Source organism: Rhopalosiphum maidis, chromosome 1 (assembly GCF_003676215.2).
Source record: "Rhopalosiphum maidis isolate BTI-1 chromosome 1, ASM367621v3, whole genome shotgun sequence".
In the NCBI taxonomy this organism is placed as follows: Eukaryota; Metazoa; Arthropoda; class Insecta; order Hemiptera; family Aphididae; genus Rhopalosiphum; species Rhopalosiphum maidis.
In genome coordinates this window covers 54169592-54185131 of record NC_040877.1, presented here as the reverse complement: position 1 = coordinate 54185131, position 15540 = coordinate 54169592, and the positions used below count along the sequence as shown (strand labels likewise).

The following is a 15540-nucleotide window of genomic DNA, read 5'->3' as shown; positions in this document are numbered from 1 at the left end:
CTACTTTTCAATAACCGATTATCTAAAACACTCTTACACCCCCCCCCCCCCCAAAAAAAAAAAAAACTTTTTTCTGCGTATGTCCCTGAATGTATCATATTTGAAGATCATTATATTACTTATATAGTTATATAATATATATCCATAGATAATTAAAAAGAAGCGCATATTATGTTATCATTCATCATGATCGATAAAAAGAAGATAGCAAATATAGAACTTTACATCATGTTATCATGGTATTAGAATCATAAAATCACAATTTAAATTTACTAGACGAACTTTTATCAATTTTTATCTGCGAACGGTTCGTATACAACAGCGTTTCTCAACCTGGGGGTCGCAGTGGTAAAAAATAATAAAACACCAATTTACAAATGAACCTTTCGTTCAAAATTTGGCTTTCCCAACGATATGATACAAATGTATACTTAATAAAATAGGTAAGGGGATCACGATGTGATTGAGCATATTTTATACCTTTTTTGGGGGTCACAAGTCTAAAATGGTTGATAAACGCTGGTATATACAACACGGGCAGTGGTAGCACTATCATAAAATGGCAGTAAATAATAATATGTAAGTATATAAAACGTTTATATCATTATATCATCTTTAACATCAATAAACGACAAAATGTATAAATATATTTCAAAATATATGCACAGATTGCCTAACCCAATCTATCCAATATCCATTTATGTAAAAATATGTAAATTAAATTATTATCGTTATGATAAAAATAATATTTAAACCATGCATACCTACCTATTTCTTACCAGAATTCAATTATCATAAGAGTTATTTAAATAAAAATATTCATGCACATATAAATCCGTTCCCTAGTTCTTACTATATTAGAAGACATATACAATATTAAGAAGTTTAAATTTATAGATATTAAAATACATTTATATAACCGTATGGGTTATATAAAACATGCCTAATGTTTATCCATATTATGCTGTTTATTTTTATTTTTTTAGTAGGGTATCATTTTAGATTTTTAATGGACTAGTGAACCGATGATTAATTTTTTATTTTTTTACAAATAGTACAACTGCTTGTGGATATATTATTTAAATAATAACAACATATAAATCAAATGTGAAGGAGAAAACAGTGATATGTTATGTTGTTACGCGTATAGTGAAATATTATATAATATTATGTTAATATACCTAAACATTAAGTTTAGTAAATATTTTTAATACAAATCAATTAATATACAAAGATTCCATAATTTAAAATATTTAGAAGAATAAAAAAAATAATTTTAACACATAGATACTAAAAGTTTTGAATACTATTTTAAAGTACTTTTTGTAACAATAAATCAATAAAAATAATATAAATAGTTGAGATAGTTGGGCCTATTTTTTCATCATTTTAATAAAAATACTGTACAATTATTACACATCTTATGAATTATATATTATTATAATATCATTTTAGTAATAATATTATATTAAAATAGCATATTTTCAATCTATTTAAATATTAAAATTTACACTAATTATTACATAGTAAAATACGTAAATAATAACTATATTATAATGTTTATTATAATAGACTATAATAGTAGCCGATAAAAACACTTGGCTATTATTTCATTAAAATTAAATTAAAACGTTTGAAAAAAAGTGAGTGACAAATAAATTACCCACAGTGAGATTAATATAGCCACAGTAATATATCTTCCTTTCTTTGGTCCTCCCAATTCCGCTTTTCCAAAAAACTCAACATTTCTACGTACCATTAATACAGTTACAGCTAAAATCGCCATAACAGAATATAAAAGAACATTAAAACCAATACGATTTGATGGAACTTTAAACAAGTTTCCCTAAAAATAAAAATAAATACAAATTTTATAGTTTTATAGCTATGATATTGAAATACATTAAATTAAAAAAAATGTTTACGTGTAAGTAATGATACAAAGCGGCAATAAACCATGGCAGTCCGACGCCCATCAATACTTTTACAGCTATTGAACCGGCGATATGTATCATAGCCTCGTCAGCATGGGTTTCTGCTCGAGTAACCATACAGGCTCCTAAAATATCTGGTAGGGACATACCAAGAGCCACTATTGTTATTGCTGTAATAAAAAATTGAAATTAATATATAAAATGTTTAATTAAGCAGGCATAAATTATCGTTGTGTGTGGTAAGAAATTACCGGTCACTGCGTCATCGAGTCCAATTAAACAACCAAAAATTGTAGCTAAATCGCCGATTATCGTGGCCATGACTCCTATTAACGTTAAGGAGGTGACAAATCTTAACCAACCAGAAAACACGGTTGCTGGTGGTATAAAGGAAAATATAACTTTCCAAAAAAATGAAAAAAAGTGTAATACATAAGTTAAAGTTGTTGCATTGTTTAAATCACCACCATTTACAGTCATCGCAGTTTTAATTTGTTCTGCCCAAGTTTGGCGGTGCAATTCAAGTGCATGAATGTTTATATTAGTCAATAACATTAGACGATCGACTACAGAATCAAAATCTAAAAAGTGAAATATACAAATGTCACAACTTAAATACGTTGAAGTAGACCATAATAAAAATACTTGCCGTCGTCACTACTGATTGTGATGGCTATCCTATTAATATTTCCAATTTTAGCACCTCCTGTAGTCCCAAATAATTTAATCTCAAAACATTCGTCTTTTTCAGGGCACATGTCATTGATTATTTCAATTCGCAGAATTTTAGCTACTTCTTTATCTTTGAAAATAATTTCACCTTCGCCACCTACATAATCTCGTCCCGAAATGGCCGATTCATCAATAGTCTTCCATTTTACACTGACTTCGCTATCTGATCCATGTGTTCGAACAATTGGCACCTCGACGAACCCAGTACTCTCTTTTACTAATAGTCCTCTTTTACCAAAGCTTATAATACCCGGTTCTAAAATAAAATAACTTATAATATTTACATTAAAACATTATAAATATATCAACAAATTTGTATACCATCGTTATCGATTATAGTCACTTCCATGATTGAAATACTACCAAGTTTTACCGATAAATCTTTATGATGGACCACAGACATTCTAAGAAAAAACTCTTCATCAGGTTCCCATATATTATCATCAATTAACTCGATAAAAATCTATTTAGGAAAAATAATATTAAAATATAATTAAAAATAAATCTATAGGTAACTATCATACTTCTTTTTCTTCTTCATTTTCTTTAAATTCAACTACCTCCTTTACTTTCACAAAATCTTCTCCTTCTTTAGCTGTTCCATTAATACTATCCACCCTGTAATTTCAATATAATTCAATTTGTTTTGATTATACTTTATTTATATTATAATTATATATGTAAGTAGTAAATCGAGTATTTTACGTTCACCTAACAGTTGCTTTTGTATTTAGATTTCCGTGTCGCCAAATAGGTGACGGGAAATTTTCCTATATTTTCTTTAACAGCGATTGTGGGGGCATGAAACTCTAATATCGCATATTTTGTTTCTTCATTTTGTGAAAAAGTAGATGGCATATGGTTTAATGTATCGTATCCAATCTCGCCGTTTTCTTTTATTACATCATAAACCTATATAGTATGGTATTATATTTTTAGCATAAATATTAATTAATATATATATTTTTTATTTATAAATTATGTTTATAAACTTGTTTAAGATGGTCTTCTAAAATAGGCTCTATTTGTTTGCCGCCTGTAAAACGTCTAACTGCTCCAATACGATACCACATAGCTCCATGATGTGTTGAATCGACCAGTTTGGTAGCTGCAAGCTTCGCTGCATCTGCATCAGTTATTCCAGAGTATTGTTTTACATTTTTCACGAATTTAATCAAATTGTCCTTGTCTATTTTTCCATTTTTTAAAATTAATTGCTTTTTTGTTCCATCTATTGAAGTATTAATATAAAAAATATATAGGATATAGATATATGTTTAACAAATGCGGTTTATACACCAATATAATTATTAATTATAAGCAGTTATTAGATAGTTACTTTGATCTTCAAATGAGGAAAGGTCTAGTTGATGTGTATTATGTTCAGTATCTTTTCCACACCAATTTTTATCGGTAGCATAAGCGAAAAACATGAGGATTGGAAACAACATGAATGTCGCCGCAGCTTCCCATAATTCAATAATATTTGGCGAAATAACTTCGATTATTAAAAAAAGCCAAATATAAGCAAAAAAACTAAAGGCTCCAATTACTAAAAATACCTAAAATAGGCACATGATACAACATTATAAGTAAACATGTATGTATTTAGTTAAAAATACTATTATACTTTTAAGCCATGTATTCTTCTTTTTTCGTTTATGCCCAACGTAAGTGTGCATAAACTAGTAATAATCAACAAATTGAAAGCAGCTGATCCTACAATGATGTTCGGTCCTAATTTTCTAGCTTCAAAATGATGACCCACTGTTTCAATAATAGACAATAGAATTTCGGGTGAAGATGTACCTGCGGCGTATTTATTTGCAAAAATTATTCAAATATATATATTTAAATGATAAAAATTAAAAATGTTATTATTACTAACCTAAAGCCATTAATGTGAGATTTGCGATCGTTGGATTCCATATACGTACTTCTATTACTTCGGGTTGATCTGGTCGAAGAGAAACGTCTGAGCCATTTTCCGTTAACTCTTTAGCCAAATAAACTTTTTTTGTATGACTAGTAATTTTGTCAATAGCAGTCATAAATACATCTGCTACTATAGATATTCCTAATAGGAAATAAAGCAATGTAAATAAATAAACAACTACCCGTACTTTTATCGGCCATAGTCGTTCATCCAGAATAGGCAAAATTAATCCACCAGGACATATGTCTTCTGGACCCCACGGATATGTACTTGTATTTCCGTGGCCCATAGTTATCTAATAAAAAATTAATTTAAATTATATGTTAAAAAAGTAACACAAATTAATGTTTTAAATACACTTACAAGAAAAATAATAAATACATTTACCAGAATGTAGTGTACGGTAAACCAAACCAAGTAATTCAAAATTAGAATACTAAAGTAGGTGAACAAAAATTTAAAATACCCAGGAAGCCTCTATATAGTAGCACGACTCGTCATGGACACTGTAATATACCACTGTACCGTATGCATACAGTATTATTCATATAATGTACTTTAATAGTGAATACCTACGTCTGAATAATAGCTATAGATTAATAGATATAGATAAATAAATAATTTTATAGATATTTTTTTCTATGTATTTTTAATCTTTTTACATTTCTATAAGATTTTAAGAAAAACTTATGAGTTATGATAATACTTGCAGTGGATAACAAAATCAAAATTTTTAACTGTAACTAAAAAATAGGCAATTTAATATACTTATAAATAGCACAAAAGAACTAAAATATTTTGAAAATTATACAGACTTAGAAAATATTAATTTAAATATTTGGTAAAAATATCAAATACCTATTCATGGTTTTATTTATTTTTAAATTACAATAAAATAACAATAAATACATTTTGTAACAAATTGCAAGTGTTACATAAATATTCCACTTTTTCGTATTATTTTAATAGTTTTTCCAATTGTTTTGAGAAGTACAAAGAATTGTCTCTAATGACTCATTTAACGATTTAACTTCCTAAAGTAAAAATTAGATCCAATGTTTACTACTTCACTATAAACCATCATAAATATTGAATAAATATATAAAAAAAAGATGATACATATATTATATTCATTGCTTTGCTCAAATTCCATACATTTTAATAGGATTCTAGCATTATAAATATGGACCTGTGATGTACTTAATAATAATTTATTTTATGGCAACTCCAAATAGTCCAAATCTTAGATTCTGAACGGAGCGATAAATGTATTGATTTTATAATTATGTGTGTTTTTTTTTGTGGATGAGTTCACGGTAAATTGTTGATAAAATACTTTGATTTGAAAAATGGTAATGGTTTTGAATATCAAATTGGATCTAGTTTGTATTTAAAACAGATCAAAATAAAAAATTCTTAGTAGTTATTTTTATAATTTAGTAAGACAAACAAAAATTAAGGAAAGTGGGAATTTTTAAGCAAATCCAATATTCGACAAAATCGATTTTGTTGTTTTGATGTAATTCAAAAAAAAAAAATAACCATAAAAACTTGAAATCGTAATTAAAAATTTATACAATAATTCTGTACATATACCTAGTACAATTTTAAAAATATTTTGACTTCTTTTAAGGTATTGATACAGTTGAAATGTTTGATTTGTTATAGATGACAATAAAATAATACGAATTGGTAAAAATTCTTGCAAATTTAATACAAGGTTTGGATTCTTAATAAGTATTATTTTCCCAATTATATAAATATTGAAAATGTATAGTCACAATATTTTTTATAATAATTTTATGTTAGAATTTTGAAAGTTTCATTAAAATCTCAAAAATTACAAATTATTTTGTAGTTAGAAATTCATAAAAAAATATTGTATACACCTAAGATTTAAAATTTTAATTTAAGGTTATTTATGTTTTTTTTACCCAAATGAAAAAAAAATTCTAGCGTAAAGTCAAATTAATTTTTTATAACTGTTTGAAGTGCAAATTTTAACGATGTTAGACATCACCCGTATAATAACGTATAATAATAATATTTCTCCTCAAACGATCTTTGTTTTTTTGCAACAATACAATAATGAATAACCGTAGTTACTTGAAATGTTCACCAAATTTTTGTATTATGGTTTTCTCTGCGAATTCTCCGTATTATAATTTTCAAAATATTTTTATATATATTTTTTAAACTCTTTGTAAACAGGAAAAATATTTGATTTGATTTTTAGTTTTTTCTCAATAAATTTTGATAAAAATAAATGTCGTGATTCTTGACAATTTAATACAAAATTACATATAAGTTTACATGATATAACTTTGTTTAAAATTAATTTTACATTTTTACAAAATTCTTCAAAATCACAAAAATCACACATACAAATATTTTGTTTTTATAGTTAAAAATTAATAAAAATCTCTAATTTTTATTTTTTATAACTATTAGGTTTTAAAATTGAATACAATATTATAAGAATTTCATACTGAAACTAAAAAATCTTAAAACTATACAAATATAATTATTTTAATAAGTATTTGTACAGGTAGTTCATATTTGGACGGAGTTACGCGTACTTATGTATAATTCTAAAATATTCATGAGGACTTGAAACTTCTACGTATATTATGAATTTTACTATATGTCTATATCTACGCGATTTCATTTTCAAAATATGTCGATTAATTTTAAGATATTATCTACTTATAATATGAATACATTTACAATGTTTTATGATACTTATGGTTAGATGTTATTAACTCAAAAGCTAATTAAAATAATTTAATATGGTTTAAATATATATCATTATAATAATTAAATACTTATAGTTTAATAAATGCAATATTTTCGAAAAAAATTAATAAAATAAATCGCTTTAATATAGCTATGCCAAAAACAAACATATCATTAAATATACTTAGTGATATATACCAACCGTTTTCGCTCACAGCTCAGAATCATTTTTTGTATACAGTTATAGGTATATCATTGAAATATTGAATTCAAATTCAACACATCCACGACAGTAGCCCACTCGATACCTAATATGCAGCCAGAGGTTAAGGTTGGGGACGCAGGAGGATTGAGTACCCCAACCTCTAATGGTGATTAATAAGCGTTCCCTTTAACTAATTATTCGTAAGGTACGCCAAAATGCACCAATTATAACCAAACATTATAGTTAATATAACTAAAAATTCCATTGAGATTATATATTATTGGTATTCATTTTTTATGAATTCATGTTATTTAATGTTAAAGGAAAAATGTATTAACGAAAATACAATTTATGTTCCTATATTTAAATATTTATAGTTGTTTTTTTTTAAAGCTCTTTATTAAATAATGTAAAATCAAGCTTCATATATTCATGTATATATATGTACAGGTAAAGTATGAATGTGTGATTTTTAAGCATGCTCGCCCTCCATGCGTAAAATTTAAATTCTTGTACAATTTAAAGCACTAAAAACACTACATTTTTATGAATAAATATTTTTTGTCTGGGTGTTTTTAAAAGATAACCAATACTTATACAACTTAATATTATGAGAAAAAATATTTTCTTTCAAAATATTAAATTTATGTAAACATTAGTTACTCTTAAAAATGTAGTATTATTTGAGATTTAAATTTTTCATGAAATAAATTACAAATTTGAACATATTCAAGCATAAAAATGGGATGAGTATGTTACACAAACATAATCTCTGTTTATAGATTACATATTATACTCTATGCATTTGACATAATACATAAAATTATATAATATTATGGAACGCTTATTAAAACTATATGGAGACATTAGCCCCCCCCCTGGAATTTTTTTCCATTTTAAGCCCTGTGTCCACCTTTTTAGACTGATTTTATTTATTTAATTTTAATACAATTGTATAGACAATAAGTTTTTGAATTCTGCAAATATGTATTAAAATTGTTTATTATACTCGTATGGTTGACTACCTAAAAAAAATATTATTAATTGAATATATATAACCTGTTGTATTTGATTATACTTCCCCCATATCTTGTAAAATTTTTTGTTAATAACTTCATTCAGTTATTTAAAAAATCATTGATGTTTTAAAAGACACATAAAAAATGATACTTATATAAAAACTGTATTTTTAACCTAAATTATTTTTTTTATTTTAAACAATGTTAATTTTTCTTTTTTGGCAAATATTTATGTTTTATTCATGAATGCATATTATGCGTTGCATAATGAATAAAAAAAAAAGAAAAAAATAATAATATTTTCAACCTATATCTTAACAATATAGACTACTCGTATTGTGTTCAATAGTACTATTGATAGACATAAGCCTGTATTAAATAGAACAGAAATATTGTTTTTACAATGAACGCAATTATACTCAATTAAATATTTTTGGACGCAATAAATGCAGTGTTAAACGTTATCGGAGCGCTAACTATATAAAAAAGTAATTTTAGAAATAATTCGTTAGCAGTGGTTCACTTACATATTTTGTACCCATTACAAACCTCAGTATTTAATTATTATTTATTAAACTTATTTATTTATTAGTCACTATTTTTACGCTTTTTATAATGATAATAATTAAAACTTTACTTTTGAGTTTGGACAATGATTTAGAATAAATGCTGTAGATTTATTATTGTATTTCTGAAGGTTTTACTATAATATATTATATATATATATTGAATGTTTAATGTTTAATTTAATTAAAATATTGAATCTACTATTATAAAATATACAAATGACAATTGGGTAAAAACACTTTTAAATATATCATTATTTTCGTCAAAACGGAAACCCTGTTAACACGGAAAAATTACATAGCCCCAAGCGATTTCGACTTATCGAGGTTTTACCGTACAATAATCATTTTCCAATTCACGTTCTCGACCCCATATAAATATTAAGTATGTATAGCAGAATAAAAAAAATGCTTTCCAGCAACTAGTTAAAACTTAAAGCTAATGTTGCCTCTATCATCAGTTCGAAATTTGAAAAAGATATTCACAAATTTAATATAATAAATACAACAAAATAAATAGGAGGTACCTAATTAAAATACATAGCACGCATTACGTTGAAGTTTTTCATAAACATATAACTTCATTTTTAAAATATAAAATCGAATAGTATGAAAAATATCTTGATTTTTAAATTAAATACAACAGTGCTATAATAATGAATAGTACCTACATAACATATTAAATTATGATGATATCATACTATTTGGTATTCAATATTATATCTATTGACTTTATCTAAATATTGTTATATGAATCTATTCAGTTACTTATTAATACATTCTATGCAGTGGCGTAGCTAAGGTGGGGGCTAAAGGAGCTATAACCTCCCTCATTGGCCGTACTTTTTATATTGTTTTAAAATATTTAAATTTAAATATGGAAATTATCTTACAAATTTTAATTATTTAAAATAGTAAATACGTTAATGACATAAATTGGCAAATCAACGTTAATATATTATCAGTTGTTTAGTTGTTGTTTTTGATTTTCAATAACTCAATTTAAAAGTATTTAGCCCCTCCCCCCATAGAAAACCCTAACTACGCCTATGATTCCATACAATATTCATTATAAATATATCATAAAAATTATCACCAAAGACGTAAATTGGGAAATCTAAGCTCCTCATAAATTAGTTTTAGTTCCCTAACATTCAAAATATAAAACTTCAAAACAATTTAATAAAATGTTTATAGGTATGTTTAATTTGTTAATGGAACAGAAATGTATTAATATAAGTATATTATTATTACTAAAACTGTGTGTAGAAAACATTAGTTTTAGCTTATTAAAGAAATACGGTATAGTTTCTTCAATACAAAATTTGAAGTAGGTACTTATTAGTAAATTCAATTTTGAAACTTATTTTTCAATTTTTAATTTATTACGTCTTCATTTAGCTTTTTTAGGTGTCTTTTTATTTTTTTTATTACTTTTTTTAATAATTTTTGTCTTAAAAAAATATACATGTTAAGATAAATTATTGACTAGGTGGTGATATAAGTTTTCAATTTATATAAATCATATTATCTTTTATATTGTTATATTGTTTAAGAACGTATAGATTGAATAAAAACAGTAAATAATTACCTACTCTTATTTGAATTATTCGATAATTTCATGTGCGTGAAGTTAGCCCCCCCCCTATCTTATCTTATTTTGGAACTTATTTGGAACAATCTGGAATCGAGTTTTCCGAATTTGGAATCGCATATTATTATTATACACAAACTTTAATTAAAAAAGATATATGTATCCGAAATTGAAATAATTAATATAAGGATTTAAACTTAATTATTTCGAAACAAAATATATATATATTTTTTTAAATTAAAACTTGTATATTTTTCGGAAACGTATAAAGTTCCAAATTCGGAAAACTTTGTTCCAAATTGTTCCAAAATATTGGTGTAGGTTTCAGATGGATAGGATAAAGTAGGAAAGTGGCCCTTCCCCCTTACCAGAAAACTTATTTTTTTGGAAAAAGGTATGAAGTTTTAATTTCGGAAAACTTGATTCCAAACTGTTCTAAATAAGTTCCAAAATATTATAGTTTGGCTAAGTTCTATGTGAAAAGAGTACGGGACTAACATCATGCACGTTAAAATTACAGCAATTAAACATTTAAAACGATGAAAATGTAAATTCTTTAAGATTGTTATTTTCTGAATTGTATAATAAAATAAACAAAATCAATTTTCTAATAGAAATGTTCAAATCATTTAAACTTTTGAAGTAGTTCCTACTACCATTTGTTTTTATTCAAATTATTAAACTTATTATAATTATTTTAAACTGTACACATGAAAATATTGAAGTTTTCCTCTACCCTAAAAAATTACAGGCGATAAAACGGCAGTAAACAATTGATACGTTAAGTGTATTGTGTATTTTTAAATTATTTGAATATCCCCATTATATTTTTTAAAAAATAACTTATTATTTATTTATGGAATTTATAAAAAAATAATCATAAAGCGTTTGGAAGATTTACTAAAAAAAAATATGTATAATACATTTAAAAAACAATTTTAAAAGTCTTTGCTACTTTAAAAAGGTAACACTTAATATTAATTGCATATTCTACAGTATTATAGTAAAATCTCATATCTGAATATAGGTACCTATATTGAAACTATGTTTATTCAATATTAAAATATTTATGCATAACAATTTCATATTACGAAATTAATAATACTAGTTGACAGTTAACATATTTTTCATTTTACTATGTATGGCTATTTAGAAAAAGTAAACACACTAAAAATGTAAAAAATCTTTATAAATTATGATAAAACTGCAGTAAAAATTAAGATTTATTTTTCCTAAGTATTGAGAAGTATATACTATTCCTACCTAAAAAAAAATAACGTGTAGATAGTCTAAAAATAAAACATAAATTACTTTAATTAGGTAGGTATCTACTAATATGTTCATTTATATATTCGTTGATTTAAAATCTACTTCACAAAACACTATGGAAAGATATATTTTGGAGAAAACATTTTATATTAAACATCCATAAGTTATAAATTATAATTTATTTATTGACTCAGAAATGACGTGTATAACTTATGAGTTAGAAATCATAACACTGTCTCTGTGTCTCATTCCGATTATACTTGTATCTTCTACTGAGTTCGACCTATCCATCTATTATAATTCTCCTTCTACAGTTAATTATTCAAACTTTACAATTTATGTAACTATATGAAAACTTTATGGAATTTAACAAAAACAACTTTTAAATTATTTAAATAAATTATATTTTGACTACAAATTGTCGATATCATATTCATTTTAAGTAGGTAGCATAAAAACTAAATATATATAATTATTATATATATTTGTGTTTAGGTAAACTTTAAAATAAATTTAATCATAAAAAATGTGGACAGAAATAATTTTAAGGTGATATTAATGAGAACACTTATTAAATGTATATTAGTATGTTCCTATTATTTTATGGTCTATATTTCTTTTTATTAGTAAAGTGTACAATGTACTTGAAATAAATTAAACATGAATCATTAGTCATTAAATTAATGATCTAAAGTGGATTATACAGTATACATTAACATACATAATATATATTTATATTTATATATAATTTATAATATAATTATATACCAATATCACATTATATAATTAAATATGCATCTGAGCATCTCTATTTCGATACTCTTCTATTTTCATATAACCAGCAGATAACCGAAACTGTAGTAAATTTTTATTTTGTAAACAAAACTGGTGAATCTAAGACGTCTCCCTCCCGAACGGAACAATTATTCCCCAGACAAAAATTATATGTAAAAATATTAAACAATAATAAACAATATACAAATTATAAATCCAAATAAATACCTAAACCACGGTTATTACAATACAAAATTAAATACCTAAACCACGGTTATTACAATACAAAATTAAATAATTCAAATCAAAGAAACCTTACTAATATTTTTATTCTAGTAATATAGCTTACAGAAATTAAAAAAATTTAAAATATTATTGTTTGAAAAACTTTCACATAACTTTTTTAACCGGTCGTCATTACCCAAATTATTACGAAAACCTCCTGCTCTATAATTTAGAATTTTTATTAAAGCTTCAATAAAAAGCCAAATATTTGGATAATTTATTCGCACTAGTGTTGATAGCTAATTAGTATTCCACCCTTCCGAAATATAGTTTGTTTTACCTATATCAAATTTAGTTTACTGAACATGTTTCATATTCATATGGAATTCGAATGATGATAGTCGATAGATGCCCGTATATTTCTGGTAAAACCAAAGAATCTATTTTCCGATTTATTATTATGTGTAAAAAATATACGTATTTATTTAAGGAAAAATGTCTCAGTCTAGGGGGGAACGTCCAGTACCGCTAAAATCTACGGAGAGGAAACTTCAAAATACCAAAACTGGTAGTTGTAGGCGCTTAACTAAATGTTTGAGAGAAAAACATGCTAAACGATCAGGTAAAAAAGTAAGTTTTTAAAAAAAGTAATATTAAATTCTTAAAAAGTATTAAATTATTAAAATTTTTTTTGTATGTTTTTAGTTTGATTGCTATACCTTAAATTAATACAATTATTATGACCATCATAATATTTTTTTTGACCCTAAGGGCTAAGGTTTAAAACTACCTTAAATATCTTAGCTTTTTTAGAATTTTACCACGTATACAACTACAATGTCATTCCCCACTTAGACTATGTTCCTAAAACCGAAGGATCAACGTAACATAAAACGCCGTACCTGCTAAATGCGACGAGACACCCTTGTCATCATGAGGGACCCCATATTTTTATGCCTAAGGGGACTTAACAATACAGCCTTATGCGTGTTGAAAATCTCTTAGCAATTTGAGAAACAGTAATACATAAAATATTATACAGCCGTTGCCCATATGTCAATTTATCATAGCGCGCGAACTGCCGCCTAATGACCATAATATAGTATGTATCTATATATTTTTTAGTCTTTAAATTCGAAAATGGTATTTAAAAAATTATTTAATAATTGTACAATGTATATTATACTGGAAGGGAACAAGTTACTGAAGCTGTTACTAAAATACTATAAAAATAATGTACAACGCGTCCTTACGTCATCACCGCCACTATCGAGTCACTATCGTCTACCGCATACCTATATTTATATTAATAATACCTAAACAAAACGACCGTACAGAGTTCTCCTCACCTGTATTTTTCTGGTAGGCTACTGCGGGTATATACTATACACTGCGACGAAAATCTACGAAACCGATTGGACCGTAACGCGTTGCATTTGATACAACATTGTCGTATAGAATTATTAGGTATATATATACGAGACACGGCGTAACAGACTATTTTCACTTTTGTGTTATAAAACCGAAACTATATATTCCCGAGAGATGTAATTTGTATGCCTACAATTTTAATTTTGCATAAATCGACATAAAGTATAGTATAGCCGTATAGGTAAATCATAAAACAATATCTATAGAAATACGAATACCTACATACACGCGAACGGTTTTCGCTGGGTTACATTCTATCGAATGCACACGCGGAGAACGATATATAAGAATACAACGTAACACTTAGACACGGACAAGTCGTTCCCGCGAGTCGTGAAACGTGACTCCCGCCACTCGGCACTCACAGGCCGCGACCAGGAACAGCCGAATCAGCCGATGTATTACTTGCCGGCGCATCGGTCATCGTGATTCGTTCGTGTCTGTTTTTCGTGCGCTCGCGAACCGTGCGGCGTATACCGCAAATTCAGGCGGGAGTAAACACTAAACAGTCAGCCGTTCACTATACCATACCGACCATACCGCTCTATACACTAACGTCCTTCATTATTTTTGGTAACCAATTCAAATAAAATATTTCGTTCTCCACTCGTCTGCGGAATATTATTGCAAAACTATTATAAATTATACAAATATTTATACATCGAGATACCCATAAGAAATAAAAACATATAATAATAATGCACATGCCTATTGCAGTGGCGTCGATGCGTCATAACTTATAACTCATAACATAACAGTGTTTCACGTTTGGCGTGGGATTGTGTCGATTGTGGAATAAAGCAAACTCATCGTAATATTATAGTAGGTACCTACCTACCTACTAACTATATACTATAATAATAATGAAAGTAATATACATATTATATCCTTGTGTTCTACTGCAAATGACGCCACTGTCGCCTCTGACCTATACAGATTACAGACTATAATTGTGCCTACGCATTTAATTTTACTCACCATATTGTCCATATTATAATGTCATTATGGCGGCGGACAACTGGTATTTTAATAATAATTATTTTAGTTGTTATACTCAATTTTTCATTAATTATGACTTATCACTTATAAGTTGTGACAGTGACACTATAGTACTATACA

At 26.3% G+C, this 15540-nt stretch overlaps 1 protein-coding gene across 1 annotated transcript; it reads right to left on the bottom strand.

Moving 5' to 3' along the window:
* Nucleotides 1–1495: 1495 nt before the first annotated feature.
* Nucleotides 1496–14785, bottom strand: LOC113560911 (sodium/calcium exchanger 3). The gene is given in 13 exon segments (XM_026967037.1): nucleotides 1496–1846; nucleotides 1926–2104; nucleotides 2186–2515; nucleotides 2584–2922; nucleotides 2988–3129; nucleotides 3191–3284; nucleotides 3378–3418; nucleotides 3420–3578; nucleotides 3659–3897; nucleotides 4006–4228; nucleotides 4297–4475; nucleotides 4555–4897; nucleotides 14340–14785. Coding segments are annotated over 12 exon segments (2484 nt in total). The 5' UTR covers nucleotides 4892–4897; nucleotides 14340–14785; the 3' UTR covers nucleotides 1496–1624.
* Nucleotides 14786–15540: the final 755 nt, after the last annotated feature.